Source organism: Equus przewalskii, chromosome 10 (assembly GCF_037783145.1).
Source record: "Equus przewalskii isolate Varuska chromosome 10, EquPr2, whole genome shotgun sequence".
In the NCBI taxonomy this organism is placed as follows: domain Eukaryota; kingdom Metazoa; phylum Chordata; class Mammalia; order Perissodactyla; family Equidae; genus Equus; species Equus przewalskii.
In genome coordinates, this window is record NC_091840.1 from 35,622,909 (window position 1) to 35,638,649 (window position 15,741).

A 15,741-nucleotide genomic window follows, 5' to 3' on the forward strand; every position below is an offset into this window, starting at 1 on the left:
GTGGACCCTGCAAATTTAACCACTTGGCCATGGACTGGCCCCCCTACAGATTTTTTAACCCAATTATAATTTGTAAATGTTTTCTCTTTGAGTTTTTTGGTATGCATTCTGCTTATATGAAGATAATAATCTTGCTTTTTCTTATCTATTATACTTCATATTTATATCTTATTGCATTGATGAGAATTTTCAGAATCATGTTAAGTAATAATTGAAGGGTTCTGCTTTATATTGGGAAGTAGAAGTACAGGAAAGGCTTTCATTCTCACCATAATAACTTGAAATCAGCACATAAAATGAGTAAGAGGCATAAACTACAAGAGAAGCAAAAGGTTTAATTGGGGTCTCAAGAATTGCAGTTTGCTGAGAAGAAATTCTGATAGAAACCCAAATAGTGTCCCACTAGGGAGCAAAAATCAGGGGCTTTTAAAGGTAAAGAAGGGAAATTGAATACAAAGAATTTTAACTGGAGTTGGAGGCAGCGAACTAGGCTTGGCTAAACATTGATTGATTCTATCTTGAGAAAGTTCACAATCCTCAGTCTTTTTGATCAGGGTGTCTGTTCACCTGCTAACCTCTCAAACAATTGCTTCTCTAAAACAGTTTCCGGTTTGCCCCAGTCCAAGGTTCAAGACAGCAAGGCAGTTTCTTGGAAGGCACCTATGACTCCATTTTCAAATGGCTCTGCTATAGTCAGTTTTGACAAACCAAACATGCATACTCTTCTTCAAAGCCATTGAAGATGTATCAATGCAAAGAAATCTTTAAAAAAAGCAAACAAAACTGAACTCTAGAGGGACAAACCCTTCCTAGGTGATCAAATGATGTAGGGTGCTTTCATATCTGAGGCCAGATGCTGAGATTGGGGGTAAGGCTGTCAGAGAAGTGAGCCTGTATCAGGACAATCCTTGCTTGGTTGAGAAGAAACCAGCCAAACTTTTGGATGAGGAGAAACCAGCCAGACTTGTTTCATATTTGAATCTGAAAGAACCCCAAATGCAAAGATAATCTTCTCTACCCAGTAATTCTCCCATGTGGAAGTTTTGTTGAGATTTGGGGCAGGCTAAAAAGTGAAAAGAGATCTTTTGATTTTGCAGTTTTATGTCATCACCATTTTGAAGTCTCAGAATCTTGAAGGCTTGCAGTCTCAAGCCTCTGTGGTCTGAGGTGCTGTCGTTTTGTGGAGTCTTGCAGCCTTGAGGTCTTGCAGTCATGCTATTTCAAGGTCTAATGCAGGGATTGGCAAGCTTTTTCTTAAAAAGGCAGATAATAAATATTTCAGACTTGTGGGCCATATGGCTCTGTCACAATTACTCAACTCTGCCATTGTGACACACTAGCAGCCATAAACTATATGTAAGTAAATGGCATGACTGTGTTCTAATAAAATATTACATATATAAAGATGTATGCAGGCTTCACGCTTGAGTTAGGGACTCATAATTTCAAAAACTAGCTCTCCTGAATAGAAATCTGAACTCAACTTTCAAATAACCAAAGCTGCAACCAAACTTCCATCCAAAATCTGATATGATCAATGATGTCAGCCCCATAGGAGTTAAGGACTAGGCATTTCCTGTCTTTGTCATTTCTTTGTGTGGATATTGATTTCCATCTGGTATCACTTTATTCAGTCTGAAGAATGTCCTTTAATATTCCTTTCAAAAGATGCAGTTCTGCTATTGATAAATTCTTTGAGCCTTTGTTTATCCAAAGCATTTTTCATTTTGCCTTTATTTTTGAAGGATAGTTTCATAGGATATAGAACTAGAGATTAACAGGGTTTTTTTTCTTTCAACACTTTTTTCTCCATTGTCTTCTGGCTCGCATGTTTCTGAAGAGAAATCATTGCTTATCTCTTAGTTCTACTGTTTGTAATGTATTTTTTTCTCCCTTCTCTTGTTGCTTTTAAGATTTTCTTTTTATCAACTATTTATTTGTGACTTGCTTTGGTTTGGTTTTCTTTTGAATTTTTCTTGCACAGGGTTCATTGTTTGTCTGGGAAAGATTTACTTTCTCCCTCATATCTGAAGGATATTACTGCTGGGTAGAGTATTTTTGGCTGAAGATTGTTATCTTTTAAAGTTTTGAATATGTCATTCCATTCTCTCCTAGCTTGTAAGGTTTCTTCAGAGAAGTCTGCTGAAAGTCTGATATGGGTTCCTTTGCGGGTTATTTTCTTCTACCTTACTGCCCTGAGTATTTTTTCTTTGTCATTCATTTTTTCCAGTTTTACTACTATATGCCTTCCCGTAGGTCTTTTTACATTGACAAATGTAGGAGATCTGAGAGCTTCCTCCACACACATTTCCCTCTCATACCTTGATTTGGGAAATTCTCTGCTATTATTTCTTTGAGCACACTTTCTGCTCCATTCTCCTTCTCTTCACCTTCTTGAATACCTGTAATTCTTATGTTGCATTTCCTCATTGAGTCAGATATCTCTCAGAGACTTTCTTCATTTCTTTTTAGTCTCAATTCTCTCTCCTCCTCTGTCTGGAGCAATTCAACATGTCTATCTTCGATTATGCTCATTCCCTCCTCTATGATGTCCACCCAAGTATTCAGGGAATCTGTATTTTGTTTTATCTCTTCCATTGTGTCTTTCATCTCTAGTATTTCTGATTGATTCTTCTTTATAGTTTCAATCTCTTTTGTGAAGTAGCTCCTGAACTAGTTGAACTGTCTCTCTATATTCTCTTTTACCTCCTTGAGTTTTTTGACGATAGCTATTTTGAATTCATCGTCGTTTAGTTTACGTATTTCTGAGTCCTCAAGACTGAATTCTGGGTATTTATTTTTTCTCTGTTCTGGAGATTTGATGCATTGTCTGATGCTGGAGGAACAGGTTTTCCCCATTGTGATATTATTCGGTTCCTATTACAGCCTATTGCCACTGGATGGGAGTCAAGAGCCATGTATTGTGAGCCCTCCACCTTCAGCTGAGATGGCATGGTGCAGCGTGGCACAGGTGGTGGGGGTTGGGGGGGCACTTTCTCCTGCATGTAGTGCCCCATTTCCCATTCAGCTCTTGCTACTGCTATCTGGTCTCCTGGGGTCTTGGCTTGATGAGATCACCCCATGTGAAAGCTTTTGCCCTGTTAGAGGGCTTCCCTCTAGGCTGCAAGGGCCCTAGGGAGTCCTGGGCGAATCCCATGGACGGAAGGCCCCTCCAGTGCTCCTTCCCTCACAGAGCCTCTTGCTGCCACTATCCCAGACTTTAGGGGAGGGAGCGAAGTTCTCTCTTACCCGGTTCCAGCTCCTCCAAGGGGGGTGCCAGCCTCTCCACCCTCCGTTGTTTGGCTGCTATGATTCTCCAAGGATTCCTGTGCTATTAGGATATTTTCTGTTGGAATATGGTTGCTCCTTTTTGGTATACGTTGGAGGGGAGAGAGTCCCAGGCAAGAGTCACTCCACCATGATGCTGACGTCACTCTCTTGCATAGGGTTCATTGAACTTCTGAAACTGTAGAATTATAATTTTCATCAAATTTGGAAATTTTTAGCTATTATTGTTTCACATATTTTCTCCCTACCACTTTCTGGGACCCCAATAACATGTATGTTACAGTTTGATATTGTCTTGCAGGTCACTAAGATTCTAATAATTTTTTCTGCCTGTTTTTTTCCTTATGCTTCCATTTGGATAGTTTGTGTTGCTCAGGCTTGAAGTTCAGTGACCTTTTTATAGTTTTAATTTATTTCCTCAATATGGTTGTAGTTTTCCGTAAAGTTTTGAGATATCTATAATAGATGTTTTAAAGCCTTGTCTGCTAATTCCATCATCTCTGTTATTTCTATGGCTTTTTCTACTGACTGATTTTTGTCCTGGTTTTGGATCACTTTTTCCTTCTTGTTTCATTTTTTTTTTTTGGATGCTAGACATTGTGAATGTTACATGGCTAATTGGATTCTGTTGTCTTCCTTTAAAAAAGTAAATTTGCTTTGTTGTGATAGGCAGTTACTTGTGGGTAAGCTTGATATTTTCAAGGAGTTTTTGCTTTTTCTTCTTCTTCTCCCCAAAGCCCCCCAGTACATAGTTGTATATTCTAGTTGTAGGTCCTTCTGGTTGTGCTGTGTGGGACGCTACCTCAGCATGGGCTGATGAGCTGTGCCATGTCTGCACCCAGGATCCAAACTGGCAAAACCCTGGGCTGCCGAAGCAGAGCATGCAAACTTAACAACTTGGCCACAGGGCCAGCCCCTCAAAGATTTTTTTAAAAAGCTTTGTTGGGGCAAGTCTGGATTAGCCTTTACTCCAGAGTTAGTTTTTCTCCTACTAGTTAAGTGTAACCCACTGAGTCTATGAATGTCCCAGTGTTCAACAAGGTATCTCCACTCTGGCTGGTGAGAACTTAGGTATCTCCTAGCCCAGCCTCATGAATTTCACTCTGTGCATACTCAGCTTAGTATTCTGCCAAAAACTCAACAAGACTCTTGTGCAGATTTCTTGAGCTCTTTTCTTTGCACAACTCTTTCCTCTCTAGCATTTTTCCTTGCAAATTTCAGCTACTGAACCTCCCTGAACTACAGCTTCCCATCTTAACTCAGTGAAACCTCACTGCCTAGGTTCCTCCTCCCTTGCTGAAATCTAGAAAGTGACTACAGGCAGAAAGCTAGGGCAGTGGAAGGACTCACCTTGTTTGCTTTCTAAATCTTGACTTTAGTTCCTTGGAGGGAAAAAAAAAAAAAGAATATAATCATGGTTGGAGCTTATCTGTGATTTTTTAACCTATCTTCTGATGAATGAGGAGAGAAAGATGTTCATGTTTTTGTGATGTCCCTTTTACTTGTCACATTGTTAATCCTACTCTACCTCCTCTGTCATTTATTGACTTTGTTACTTATAACATGTTTTATCATTTTCTTTTTCATTTATTTAATAAGTATTGAATGTGTTAGTAGTTACTATATTGACAGGATGAATCAGGCATGGATCCTGCTATTAGGATATTTACAGTGTAGCCTGGAGAGAATATGCATATAGAATCTTTAAATCCAAGATAGAGATTGAAAATTACCCAAACTGAATACAGATAAAAGTGATATGGGAAGCTAAAAACTAATGTCTCAAGTGTTTATTATCTTTGGATTTAAGCAGCCTACTTAATGAGAATTTACAAAATTTTTCCTGATTTTAAACCCTCTTTTATGTTAGTTTGAATTTAATTTTCCTGCCATTTTAGATATAATATATTTGTCGTTCAGAGATTTGTTTTAGGTAATGATTATTTTTAGTAGTTGAGTTAGAAAGTTAAAATATATCCCTGGAAGTTACATTATCAGGATGGACTAACTCTCCAGAAGGGAAATCTGAGGTTTTTATAATCTTGTTTGATTTGACTCTCAGTGGAAGAATCAGACATCATTGATCTGGAGAAACGCTATTGGTTGCTGAAGGCTCAATCCCGGACTGGACGATTTGATTTAGAGACATTTGGCCCGTTGGTTTCACCACCTATTCGTCCATCTCTAAGTGAAGGTAGGAGTCATTCTATTTTCAACTAATGTTCTTTGGTAAGGGCCCACCCAGTGGCTCAGTGTTTGAGTTCACGCACTCCACTTTGGCAGCCCGGGGTTCACAGGTTCAGATCCCAGACCTATGCATGACTTATCAAGCCATGCCATGGCAGGCATCCCACATATAAAGTGGAGGAAGATGGGCACAGATGTTAGCTCAGGGCCAGTCCTCCTCAGCGCAAAGAGGATTGGTGGCAGATGTTGGCTCAGGGCTAATCCTCCTCAAAAAAATAAAAATACAAGAAAAAATGCAAATGTTCTTGGTAAACACACAGAGCCCATCTCTAATTTCTAAGCAATATGTTTTAACTCCAAAGGGAATTAATGTTACAGATTTGTAAGTTTCTTGAAAATAGCGTAGTCTACTGGAAAAAACTAAAATTGGAATTAAGTTTGTAGTCTTGAGCTTCCTATTCTAACTATGTAACCTTGCATAAATCAGTTTAGTTCTCTGCACCTGAATATCCTCATGTATAAAATGAATTTGACCCAGTCAGTTATTATAAAACTGTACTCCAATGAGGGGCCTCAGCAGCTGGTGCAGGAAAGAGTGGTGGCCACTGGATGGGCAGAGGTCCAGGTTTCCACACATAATCCCACCTCTTCCTCAGCTCAAGTACCTCTACTTTATTTCTTTTACATAAGGAAGTTCCACTTCTGTATCCATCTCCTCCCAAAAATGATTAAGAAACTATTAGACCGTACCATCTTTGAGGTCCCTGCTAGCCCTAAACTTCTCATTGCTATGACTTTATTTTTAAGTTAGGAATACAAAGAGTAATTGTGGGTGATATCACAAAAACTGTATTTGGAATCTGAATACTTGGGTTCTGCTGCGGGTTCTGACGTTTTTTAACTTTTATTTTTGGCAAATCACTTAACCCCTTCTGAGCTTTAGTTTTCTACTCTTTAAACTGAGGGCACAGAATTAGATTCTTGAAATAGAAAATCTATATTCTTCAGATTCCTGGGGTACTTCAGAAGTACTTGTTAGGGGAGGCGAGCAGACAGGGCTCTGGGCTTCTACATACTTCAGCAGTGCAGTTGTATTTTTACTTTTTATTTTATTTTTATATATTTTTTATTACTTTCTTTTTGCTTGAGGAAGATTGGCCCTGAGCTAACATCTGTGCCAGTCTTCCTCCATTTTGTATGTGGGTTGCCACCATAGCATGGTTGATGACTGGTGTAGGTCCACCTGGGATCTGAGCCCAAAAACCTGGGCTGCTGACGCAAGAGTGTGCCAAAATTAACCACTACGCCATGGGGCTGACCCACTGTTTTTACTTTTTCAGAATTAGAGATTGATAAATCATGTCATTTGAAAATAAAATTATTCCATGTCTATTTTGCAAAACATTTGAAAACCACAAGATTAAATTTTAAAATACCCTTTTATTTCTGAAATTTAAAATATTAATTTATAAAGTATTAAGTAGTACAAAGAAGACTGCAGTATAGAATTTCATTCTGTTGTAATATAGTGTTTTATTTTTCTTTGCTTCATGAAAGAGCTTTATGGGAACTTATTAATAACACCATGGTATATCTTTTTGAGTATACAGTTCAACTTTTCTCCTTTTTTCCTTTTTATTCTCAATATGTCTAGGTAAGGATAATTGTAATTTCTGACCTTTTTTTCCTGGTTTTTAATTTTTTTAATTGATTTTTATTTTTTACATACTATAGTCATTTTTAGCTGTTAGAGATGATATAAGAGACAGACAGGCAAACATAACCAAATACCACATGATAGTAATATATTTTCTGCTAGAATCTTAAGTTTTAGTTGTAATTATATCAGGAGAAAAAGAAATACTTCTTGAGATAGTGGCAACTACTGATAATCTTTTTTTTTTTTTTTAATTTGGCCAGTTTATGAGAAAGAGTCATGCCTCCTTTCATAAACATATTATTATTAACATTAAGAAGTTTGTTGACTATGATTTGTGGTGTTTTTTTCTATTTTACAGGTTTGTTTAATGCTTTTGATGAAAATCGTGACAATCACATAGATTTTAAGGAGATATCCTGTGGTTTATCAGCCTGTTGCAGAGGACCCCTGGCTGAAAGACAAAAGTGTAAGTGTCTTAAACATTTTCATAAAATTTGCAAACTGTACAGAGGACAAATTACTGTTCATTCACGTAAAATCATCTGTGGATTAAGGCTTGAATTTTCATCAGTTTGTCAGATTGGCAAATGCAGTCTCATGTTAAAGTTTTACTGAGTTAGTCTAATGGGTCAATCATCTGTTATTTTTACTGTGGAGTAGTTTGGGATCTTTGTTATTAATAATGGGGTTAATTTTCCTGATGAATTTGCAGTTTGTGATAAATGAACTACAGTCAGTTATGATGTATGTGAAAATGTTAAGCATTTAGAAAATATTTTCTGGTAGTCTCTACAGATAATTTTATGTCTTGCATAGTTTGAAGTACAACTCATTTTCTGTCGCTTCTATACATTAATATTTTATTAGCAAAATGAAATTTATCATCAAAACACAATTTTATTAAGTACTGAAATGGTCTTTTTAACCTAGCCAAAATGTTATTATAGCATAATGTATAAGTCTATTGTATTATTAAATCTTAACCATATTTGAGACAAATGAAGCGGTTTACATTTAATTGGAACCTAATTCTAACATATTTTCTAGGGTCATCATCTCTCTGTCTTTCTAAAATATAGCTTCACAGATGTTCCCTATTTTGGGTGTGCTATTTGATATTTTGACCTTTTTTAGTAATATTGTACTATAATGTACTATGTACTATGACTCAATTGATTAAATAGTATAATTCGGAGCTGGCCCTGCTGCACTTCCTCGACCCAGGGTTTCAGCAGTTCGGATCCTGGACGCAGTCCTAACACTGCTTGTCAAGCCGTGCTGAGGTGGCGTCCCACATAGCTCAACTAAAAGGACCTACAACTGGAATATACAACTATGTACTGGGGGGCTTTGGGAAGAATGAAAAAAATAAAATGAAAAATATATATAAATTGTGTAATTCTTATGAGGGTGTATGAAATAGGTAGGTTATTATTTAATCTTAAAAATTCAGATTTATTTTTTCTTCCCTGGTGATATACCATTAGTCCAACCTGGCTTTTTGATAGATTATTTGTTCCCATTAAAGTTATAATATTAAATAAGGAGGCTGAAATCTTTGTTTCTCAATTGAGGTTAATTATCGCCTTAAAAAATTTTTTTTCATTCCACTTTTTCTAGTGGACTAATGGAAGTTAATAAACTAGAGTGATTCATTTGGAGTTTGTTAGCAAAGTGCTGATATTTTTACTTCTTCACATACTGTATTTAAACTTCATTGAAGAGCTGAAATTGTTCTTTGGCGAAAAATGGAGTGTGCGTTAATCAGCTTGTTGTTGATTCCTAATGTAGATGGAATATTTTCAGCATTATAAGAATCAGCTCTGCTGATTTACTATTTAATATATATTTAATATATAATATATAATATTTAAATGTTAGAAATTAAGGGCTTGAGTTACCCCCTCAAAACCTGTGAGGTATTGTAATAGTTACTATATTGGCCCTTTTCTTTTGGTTTGCAAAGAATTTAACTCCAGGTTTAGGTGAAGGATAGGACTTTCCAACCTAGGTAATGATTTAGAGAGAGAGATGTATGAAGTTTGTGCTGGAAGACCTACAAGTTCAGAGGACTTTTAATGACATATAGTCTGCTCCAGATGAGATCTGAATCGAGAATGTACTTGCTTGAGAAACTAAGTAATTTTTCTAGGGCAGCTTTTAGTAAAATGTAGTATACTTTAGAATATAAAAGTAATTTCCTTCCATAAGAGTTTCTTTTCTTTAGTTTGCTTCAAGGTGTTTGATGTTGACCGTGATGGAGTTCTCTCCAGGACCGAACTGAGAGACATGGTGGTTGCACTTCTAGAGGTCTGGAAGGACAACCGTACTGATGATATCCCAGTAAGTTCTGATTGTGTACATCTTGTTGCGTGTAAACTTCCAAGAGGAAAATAGAGTGGAGAATTTTTAAAAAAGAAAGAGACAAAAGGATTTGTTATTACTTGTAGTTGCTATCTTATGCTGCCCAAAATATTCATAGCTGAAGGTACAAAACTGGGAAATTGCCTCAGAAAATTTAATAAACTGAACTTACTTGTAAGAAAGAAACTACGCGAAAATTGTCTTAATTTTTTAAAGCAAACATAAGATTATATTTATCGTAATTAAGGAAATACTTGACCAAAATATAGTATACTTTAGCCTGAATGATAAAATGATATTTTATCTTTATACCAAATGATAAAATACCTACTTTTTTCTAATTATTCCTTTGGATTTCTGTTTTTAAAGGAATTACATACGGATCTGTCTGATATTGTAGAAAACATATTGAATGCACATGACACCACAAAGGTGAGTCTAGCTAGGACTAATTTATCTTTTTCTAAAAATACCATGTACTCTAAATTGGGATATGTAGCTAATCTACATATTTGAATCTCTTCTGTATCATCTCCACCAGGTGCTTATTTGGACCTGTGGCTACAATACTTCCAAGTTGTCGCTGAAGATAGCCCATTCCATCTTTAAACAGCTCCTTTGAGTGTTATAATATGAAAACTTTTATTATATTTTATAAGCTAGGCATTTTATAAAAATTAAATAGACACAGCCGTTGTCATCTATAGTTTATGATCTTTTTCTCCCATTTTATAAGTTATGGTAAGGCTGACCTTATATAATTAAGCAAAAGAAGTCACACCAAAAAGAATACATATGTATGATTCCATTTATATGAAGTTCAAGAACAGAGGCAAAAGTAAAAAATGGTGATAGGCATAGAATAGTGATTTCGGGGATGAGTAGATTGATTAACTGGGAAGGACCATAAGCATATCTGAGATGACGCATATAATTTTTTATCCCAATCTGGGTGGTGCATATACATATTCCTTAAAAAAAAAAAATGTCTTAATAGTGTTGGTAAGGGCCTTTCTTGAGTTCTTTTGTTGCAGCCAGAATAAGCATGTAATAGCAGGAATAAGTATGTGCTTTACAAAGAATATAAATTCTTGAATTTTTTAGTTTGACGACATTTATTTGTAAGGATATTATAATAGGTTTATTCCTGTAGCTGGCATTACTGTGGTGTCTACATGTCCCTGTAAAGTTGAAAATAATATGTGAGGCACATTTGAGTTCATTTAAGCCTTTCCACTCAAACATCGACATGTACCAAGTAACAGATGGGTAGGATATAGACTACAGCGGTGTTATAGAGGTTTAGAAAAAATAGGTAACATCAATTTTTTTCTTTCTTCAATCATAATTCCAACATGAATCATTATAGTCTTATTAAATGTTGCTCAATAGAAACAAATAATAAAAATGAATTTTACCGGGCTTGAGCTTTGTTTGGCAATTCAGGCAGTCTTCTCCCTTCATTCACCTCTCTCTGCAGAACACTAAGGTATCCACTTCTATTTGGTATGTATAAGAACAGAAACCTGCAAATGTTTCTGTTAGAAAATGCCTTATGTAGAGATACAGTTTCTAACACCTTTTCTCTGAGTGTTTGATAAACATGTAGGTATTACTACTGTCTATGTAAGATGAAGTTTCAACTTCTGGTTCTGCTGTGAACCTTAAAAAAATATATAATTCAGCTGCTCTATCTCCATGTAACCATGATAATGAAGTGGTAACAGTTTAGAATAGAACTTAGACCTTTCTACCAAACCTATTAACTATGTTCACTGGTGACTAGATTGTTCCAATTTACCCATTTTTTATACCTTTAGATTGGTAATAACATACTTAAATGGAAGTATCATTAAAGCCAATAATTATAATTAAATACTAAATTATCATTAAATACTAAATAAATCATTAATGATTAAATAAATTATTAAATGCTAAAAGCTAATAACATTATTATCCATCTAGGATTGTTAGGTAATTGTTGAACACATGAAGTAAGAAACATTTGGTGTATTTTTGGGAAATGTAATATAGATATTCATTTTTTGTATATATTAAGTTCCTTTAAATCTCTAAGAAGTCTGATAATATTGCCAGATGTTTCTAAGAAGATCTTAGGAAATTGTTAGGATGAAAGAGCAAAATTCAGAGAGTCTGCTTTTTGCTTTCAAAATTAAGAAATACTCCATTTTCCCTACCCGGGGTCTTTTGTGGTTTTCCGTAGGTAACCGTTGAAGCAGAAGATATTGTCAGTTATTTCCCAGGTCTTATTGAAGGAAGAAGATTGTTGATGATAAATTGTTCTCATTATCATTGACTGCTTCAACAGAGTTTTGTTACTTTTAGAACTTATCCTAGCTGGCCTACTTTTCAGATGAACACATAACATCTACTTTAAATTATTGGTTTACTTTCAGACAAATGACCAATATAAGTTTAATAAGCCAGATTTTATTCAAATGCTGTAAAACATGAGACCATTCTTAACTTGAGATCTTTTTGAATATTATTTCTCTTTCAGATGGGCCATCTTACTCTAGAAGACTATCAGATCTGGAGTGTGAAAAATGTTCTTGCCAATGAATTTTTGAATCTCCTTTTCCAGGTATGTTTAAGGTAAATGACAGGTACAGAGGGTAGTAGTACCAGTAAGTCTACATTTTTTTCATTATGTAGTAGTTATTGTAACTAGGCTACAAAACCATATATTATGAAAAAACTATGTTATCCTGTACACCACCTGAAAGATGGTGAGAGAAAGCCAGGAGTGCCTACTGAAGCTTCTGAAAATCAGGATATGGGAGATAAGATAGAACATGGCTGATTATGTGTATTTATCTTATCATAACTTGTGATAGAACAGCATGTAGACACATAGAGAATCATTTAAATTATAATAGCCATCATAATTTGCTATTTTTCTTCACTGTTTTTTTTTTTTTTTTCGAGGAAGATTAGGCCAAGCTAACATCCACCACTAGTCTTCCCCATTTATTTTTTCCTGAGGAAGATTGGCCCTGCACTAACATCCGTGCCCATCTTCTTCCACTTTATATGTAGGATGCCTGCCATGGCATGGCTTGATAAGCAGTGCGTAGGTCCTTGCCTGGGATTCAAACCTATGAACCCAGGGCTACCAAAGCAGAGCACGTGAACTTAACTTCACCACCAGGCCAGCCCCCACTGTTGTTTTTTTTTAAAAGACTCTTCCTAACAAGTGAAGCAGTGTGAACAGAGAGATGGATCATAAATAGGCAGCTGTAAATTTTTCGAAGTATGTAATGTCTCCAATTAGAAGATTATCTTAGCTGCAAGGCTGTTTCTTAATCTTTTTTCTTTAGAAAGTCCAAGAAAGATTGAGGGAGAAGGAGGGAAAAAAGCTGCCAGAAGTCAAGATTAAGCTATAGAGGTTGCCAAATTCTATCTCTTTTCCTAGTAAAGTAGTTCCTTTGCTCCAATTTTTAAAACTAATTTACGGTTTCCTGTTTTTCAATATTCTTCATAAATATTTAAGTTGATTTAATAGTGGTATTTTAGATTCTCCTTATTTTCCTTTCCTTGTAAAAGCACCCCTGTGAAGGTCAGAAAGGTTTGGTATCTTTATATCTTTCATAATCTTCCATTGTAAATAAAGAATAACTTATTTGTGACACAACTATGTTGGAATAAATGGAAATTCATCTCTTCTTGACAGCTAATGACTCATTATTGTATATTTAAAACATGTACAATCTGATAGGCCTGTAATATCCATTTAAATCAATCAGTTGTTCTACTGTCAGGTATAATTTTCAGCAGAAATTTAAGTTAATGGCTTTATAAAATATAAATATGTACAAAAATAATATAAATACTATAAACAGAAATAACATACTTGGTAATATCAAAATTGGTGAACTATTTTTATCTCGTTTAAAATAATATCCTCAACTACTTTACTGCATAATTAATTATATAAACATTTTGGTCACTTAAGTTTGTATCTTAGTCACTCTCATGCTCTCACGTAGGATATCATTTCCAGTTTTTGTATTGCCTTTGCTATTTTCTCATTCTTATCAGGGGCTTGCAGTTGTACAATTTTCCATGACTCTAACTTATAAACAAGCATATGCTTGAGTTTTGCAGTTGTGTTTCCAACATTATATTGTGAAAAGCCCAAAGAATCTTTCATTGAATACCCATCAGTTCATCATTTAAATTTTAACATTACATTTTGCTATACTCACTTTATCCCATATTCAGATATGCTTTTAAAACTATATGTTCTCTTAATGTATGAGTAAGCAAACTGTTATGCTAAGTTGTTTTGTTTTCTATATGTGTCTTAAAATTGGTAGAGTTAGCTGGTAAGTTTAGTGATAAAAGCTTGACTTATGCTCTTATTTTATTTGCTAAGATTCCCACTCTTGGCTGAGAGTTTTGAGTATTTAACTGTAACATATGTAAGTGTCAGTAGAATTAGAAAATCATCCCTGTGGTAATATCTTTATTTTCAATCCTCAGTGCCCAATATTTTGCAGAGGAAGCATGCTAAACATAATCCGGGTCTTTTGACTTATACCTCCGTCAAAAAGTATCAAATGTTAAAAAGTGTGGCAGACAGAATAATGTCATCCCTGCCTCCCCCACACCCCCAACCAATACCCATGCCCTAATCCCTGGAACCTGTGAATATGTTATATTACATGGCAAAGGGGACTTTGCAGGTGTATCAGGTTAGGGACTCTGAGACAAGGAGATTCGCCTGGATTATCTGCTGGGCCCAGTCTTTCCCACCTGTGGTCAGAGAGGTCGAGACAGAGAGACAGAGACACAGTGTTGGAAGAAGGGTTAGAGAGAGGCAGAGTTACTAGCTTTGAAGATAGAGGAAGGGGCCATGGGCAAAGGAATATGGGTGAACTCTGTAGGCTGGAAAAGACAAGGAAATGTATTCTTCCCTTAACTTCCGGAAAGGAATACAGCCTTGCTGACATTTTGATTTTAGCCTAGTGAGACTCAGGTCTGACTTTTGACCTAAAGAACTGTGAAATAATAAATATGTGTTCTTTTAAGCTGTAATTTATTATAGCAGTAATTTAAAAAAAGCAGTACAGAGGGAGATAATCCATATTTATGGATTGAAGGGCTCAGTATTTTAAAGACGTCAGTTCCTCTGCACTTGATTTATAGATTTGGTACACTCACGATCAAAATCCAAAGAAGTTTATTATTGTCATGGTGGAACTTGACAAGCTGATTCTGAATACATACAGAAGTGTAAAGGGCCAAAAATAGCCAAGATAATATTAAAGAACAGTGTTAGAGGACTTAGATTACCAGATAATAGGACTACTATAAAACAACAGTATGAAGACAACCTGATATCTGCATAAAATTAGACAAATAGACCAATGGAAAAGTATTGAGAGTCCTTAAACAGACCTACGTATATGTGATCCCTTGATTTATAACAAGGAAGACATTGCATTGCAGATGGGAAGGAATGGTTTGGGTTTTTTTAAATTATTTTATTGAGGTCATATTGGCTTACAACATTGTGTAAATTTTATGTGTGCATCACTGTATTTCAGTTTCTGTATAGACTGCGTGTTCACCACCAACAGTCCAGTTTTTATCTGTCACCATACATATGTGCCATTGCATGCATACAGTGGTATACTTTACAGCAATGAAAATAAATATACTAATGCTACACAAAACAACATGGAGGAATCTTGCATAACATTGTTTGGGAAACACTGAACCAAAGAATTCAAAAGCAGGCAAAACCAATCTATGGTGATAGAATTCAGGATAGTGAATGCATCAAAGGGATGCGGTAGTGTCTGGGAAAGAACCCACAGTAGGGCTTTGGAGGAGGTAGTAATGTCCTATTTCTTGACTGGGTGAAGGTTATATAGTTGTGTTTATTTGTGAAAAGGTCATTGAATTGTACCCTTAACATTTGTTCACTTAAGCATGTATATTATATTTCCATTTATTAAAAGTTTAAAATTTGTCTACAGTAAATATGTCAAAAGCCCAAGTATCCATCAATATGAGAATGGATAAAACAAATGGTGGTATATTGGAACAATGGAATACTACTCAGCAATAAAAAAAATGAACTTCTGATACACGGATGAATCTCAAAAACCTAATTTGTATATTTCATTGTTATGTAAATGTTGTGTCCAAAGATAAACAAAACTGTAAACAGATGTTGAACTCTAGTTAATGTTAGACATGCTGATGTATTT

The 15,741-nt window shown here is 35.5% G+C and overlaps 1 protein-coding gene across 1 annotated transcript in view; it reads left to right on the top strand.

Moving 5' to 3' along the window:
- The window catches only part of USP32 (ubiquitin specific peptidase 32), a 215,336-nt gene that overhangs the window by 137,418 nt on the left and 62,177 nt on the right, over positions 1-15,741 (top strand). The window contains exons 6-10 of the mRNA XM_070562389.1: positions 5,351-5,482; positions 7,494-7,601; positions 9,363-9,478; positions 9,869-9,931; positions 12,021-12,104. Coding sequence (XP_070418490.1) covers positions 5,351-5,482; positions 7,494-7,601; positions 9,363-9,478; positions 9,869-9,931; positions 12,021-12,104 — 503 coding nt within the window. The remainder of the gene's footprint in view (positions 1-5,350; positions 5,483-7,493; positions 7,602-9,362; positions 9,479-9,868; positions 9,932-12,020; positions 12,105-15,741) is intronic.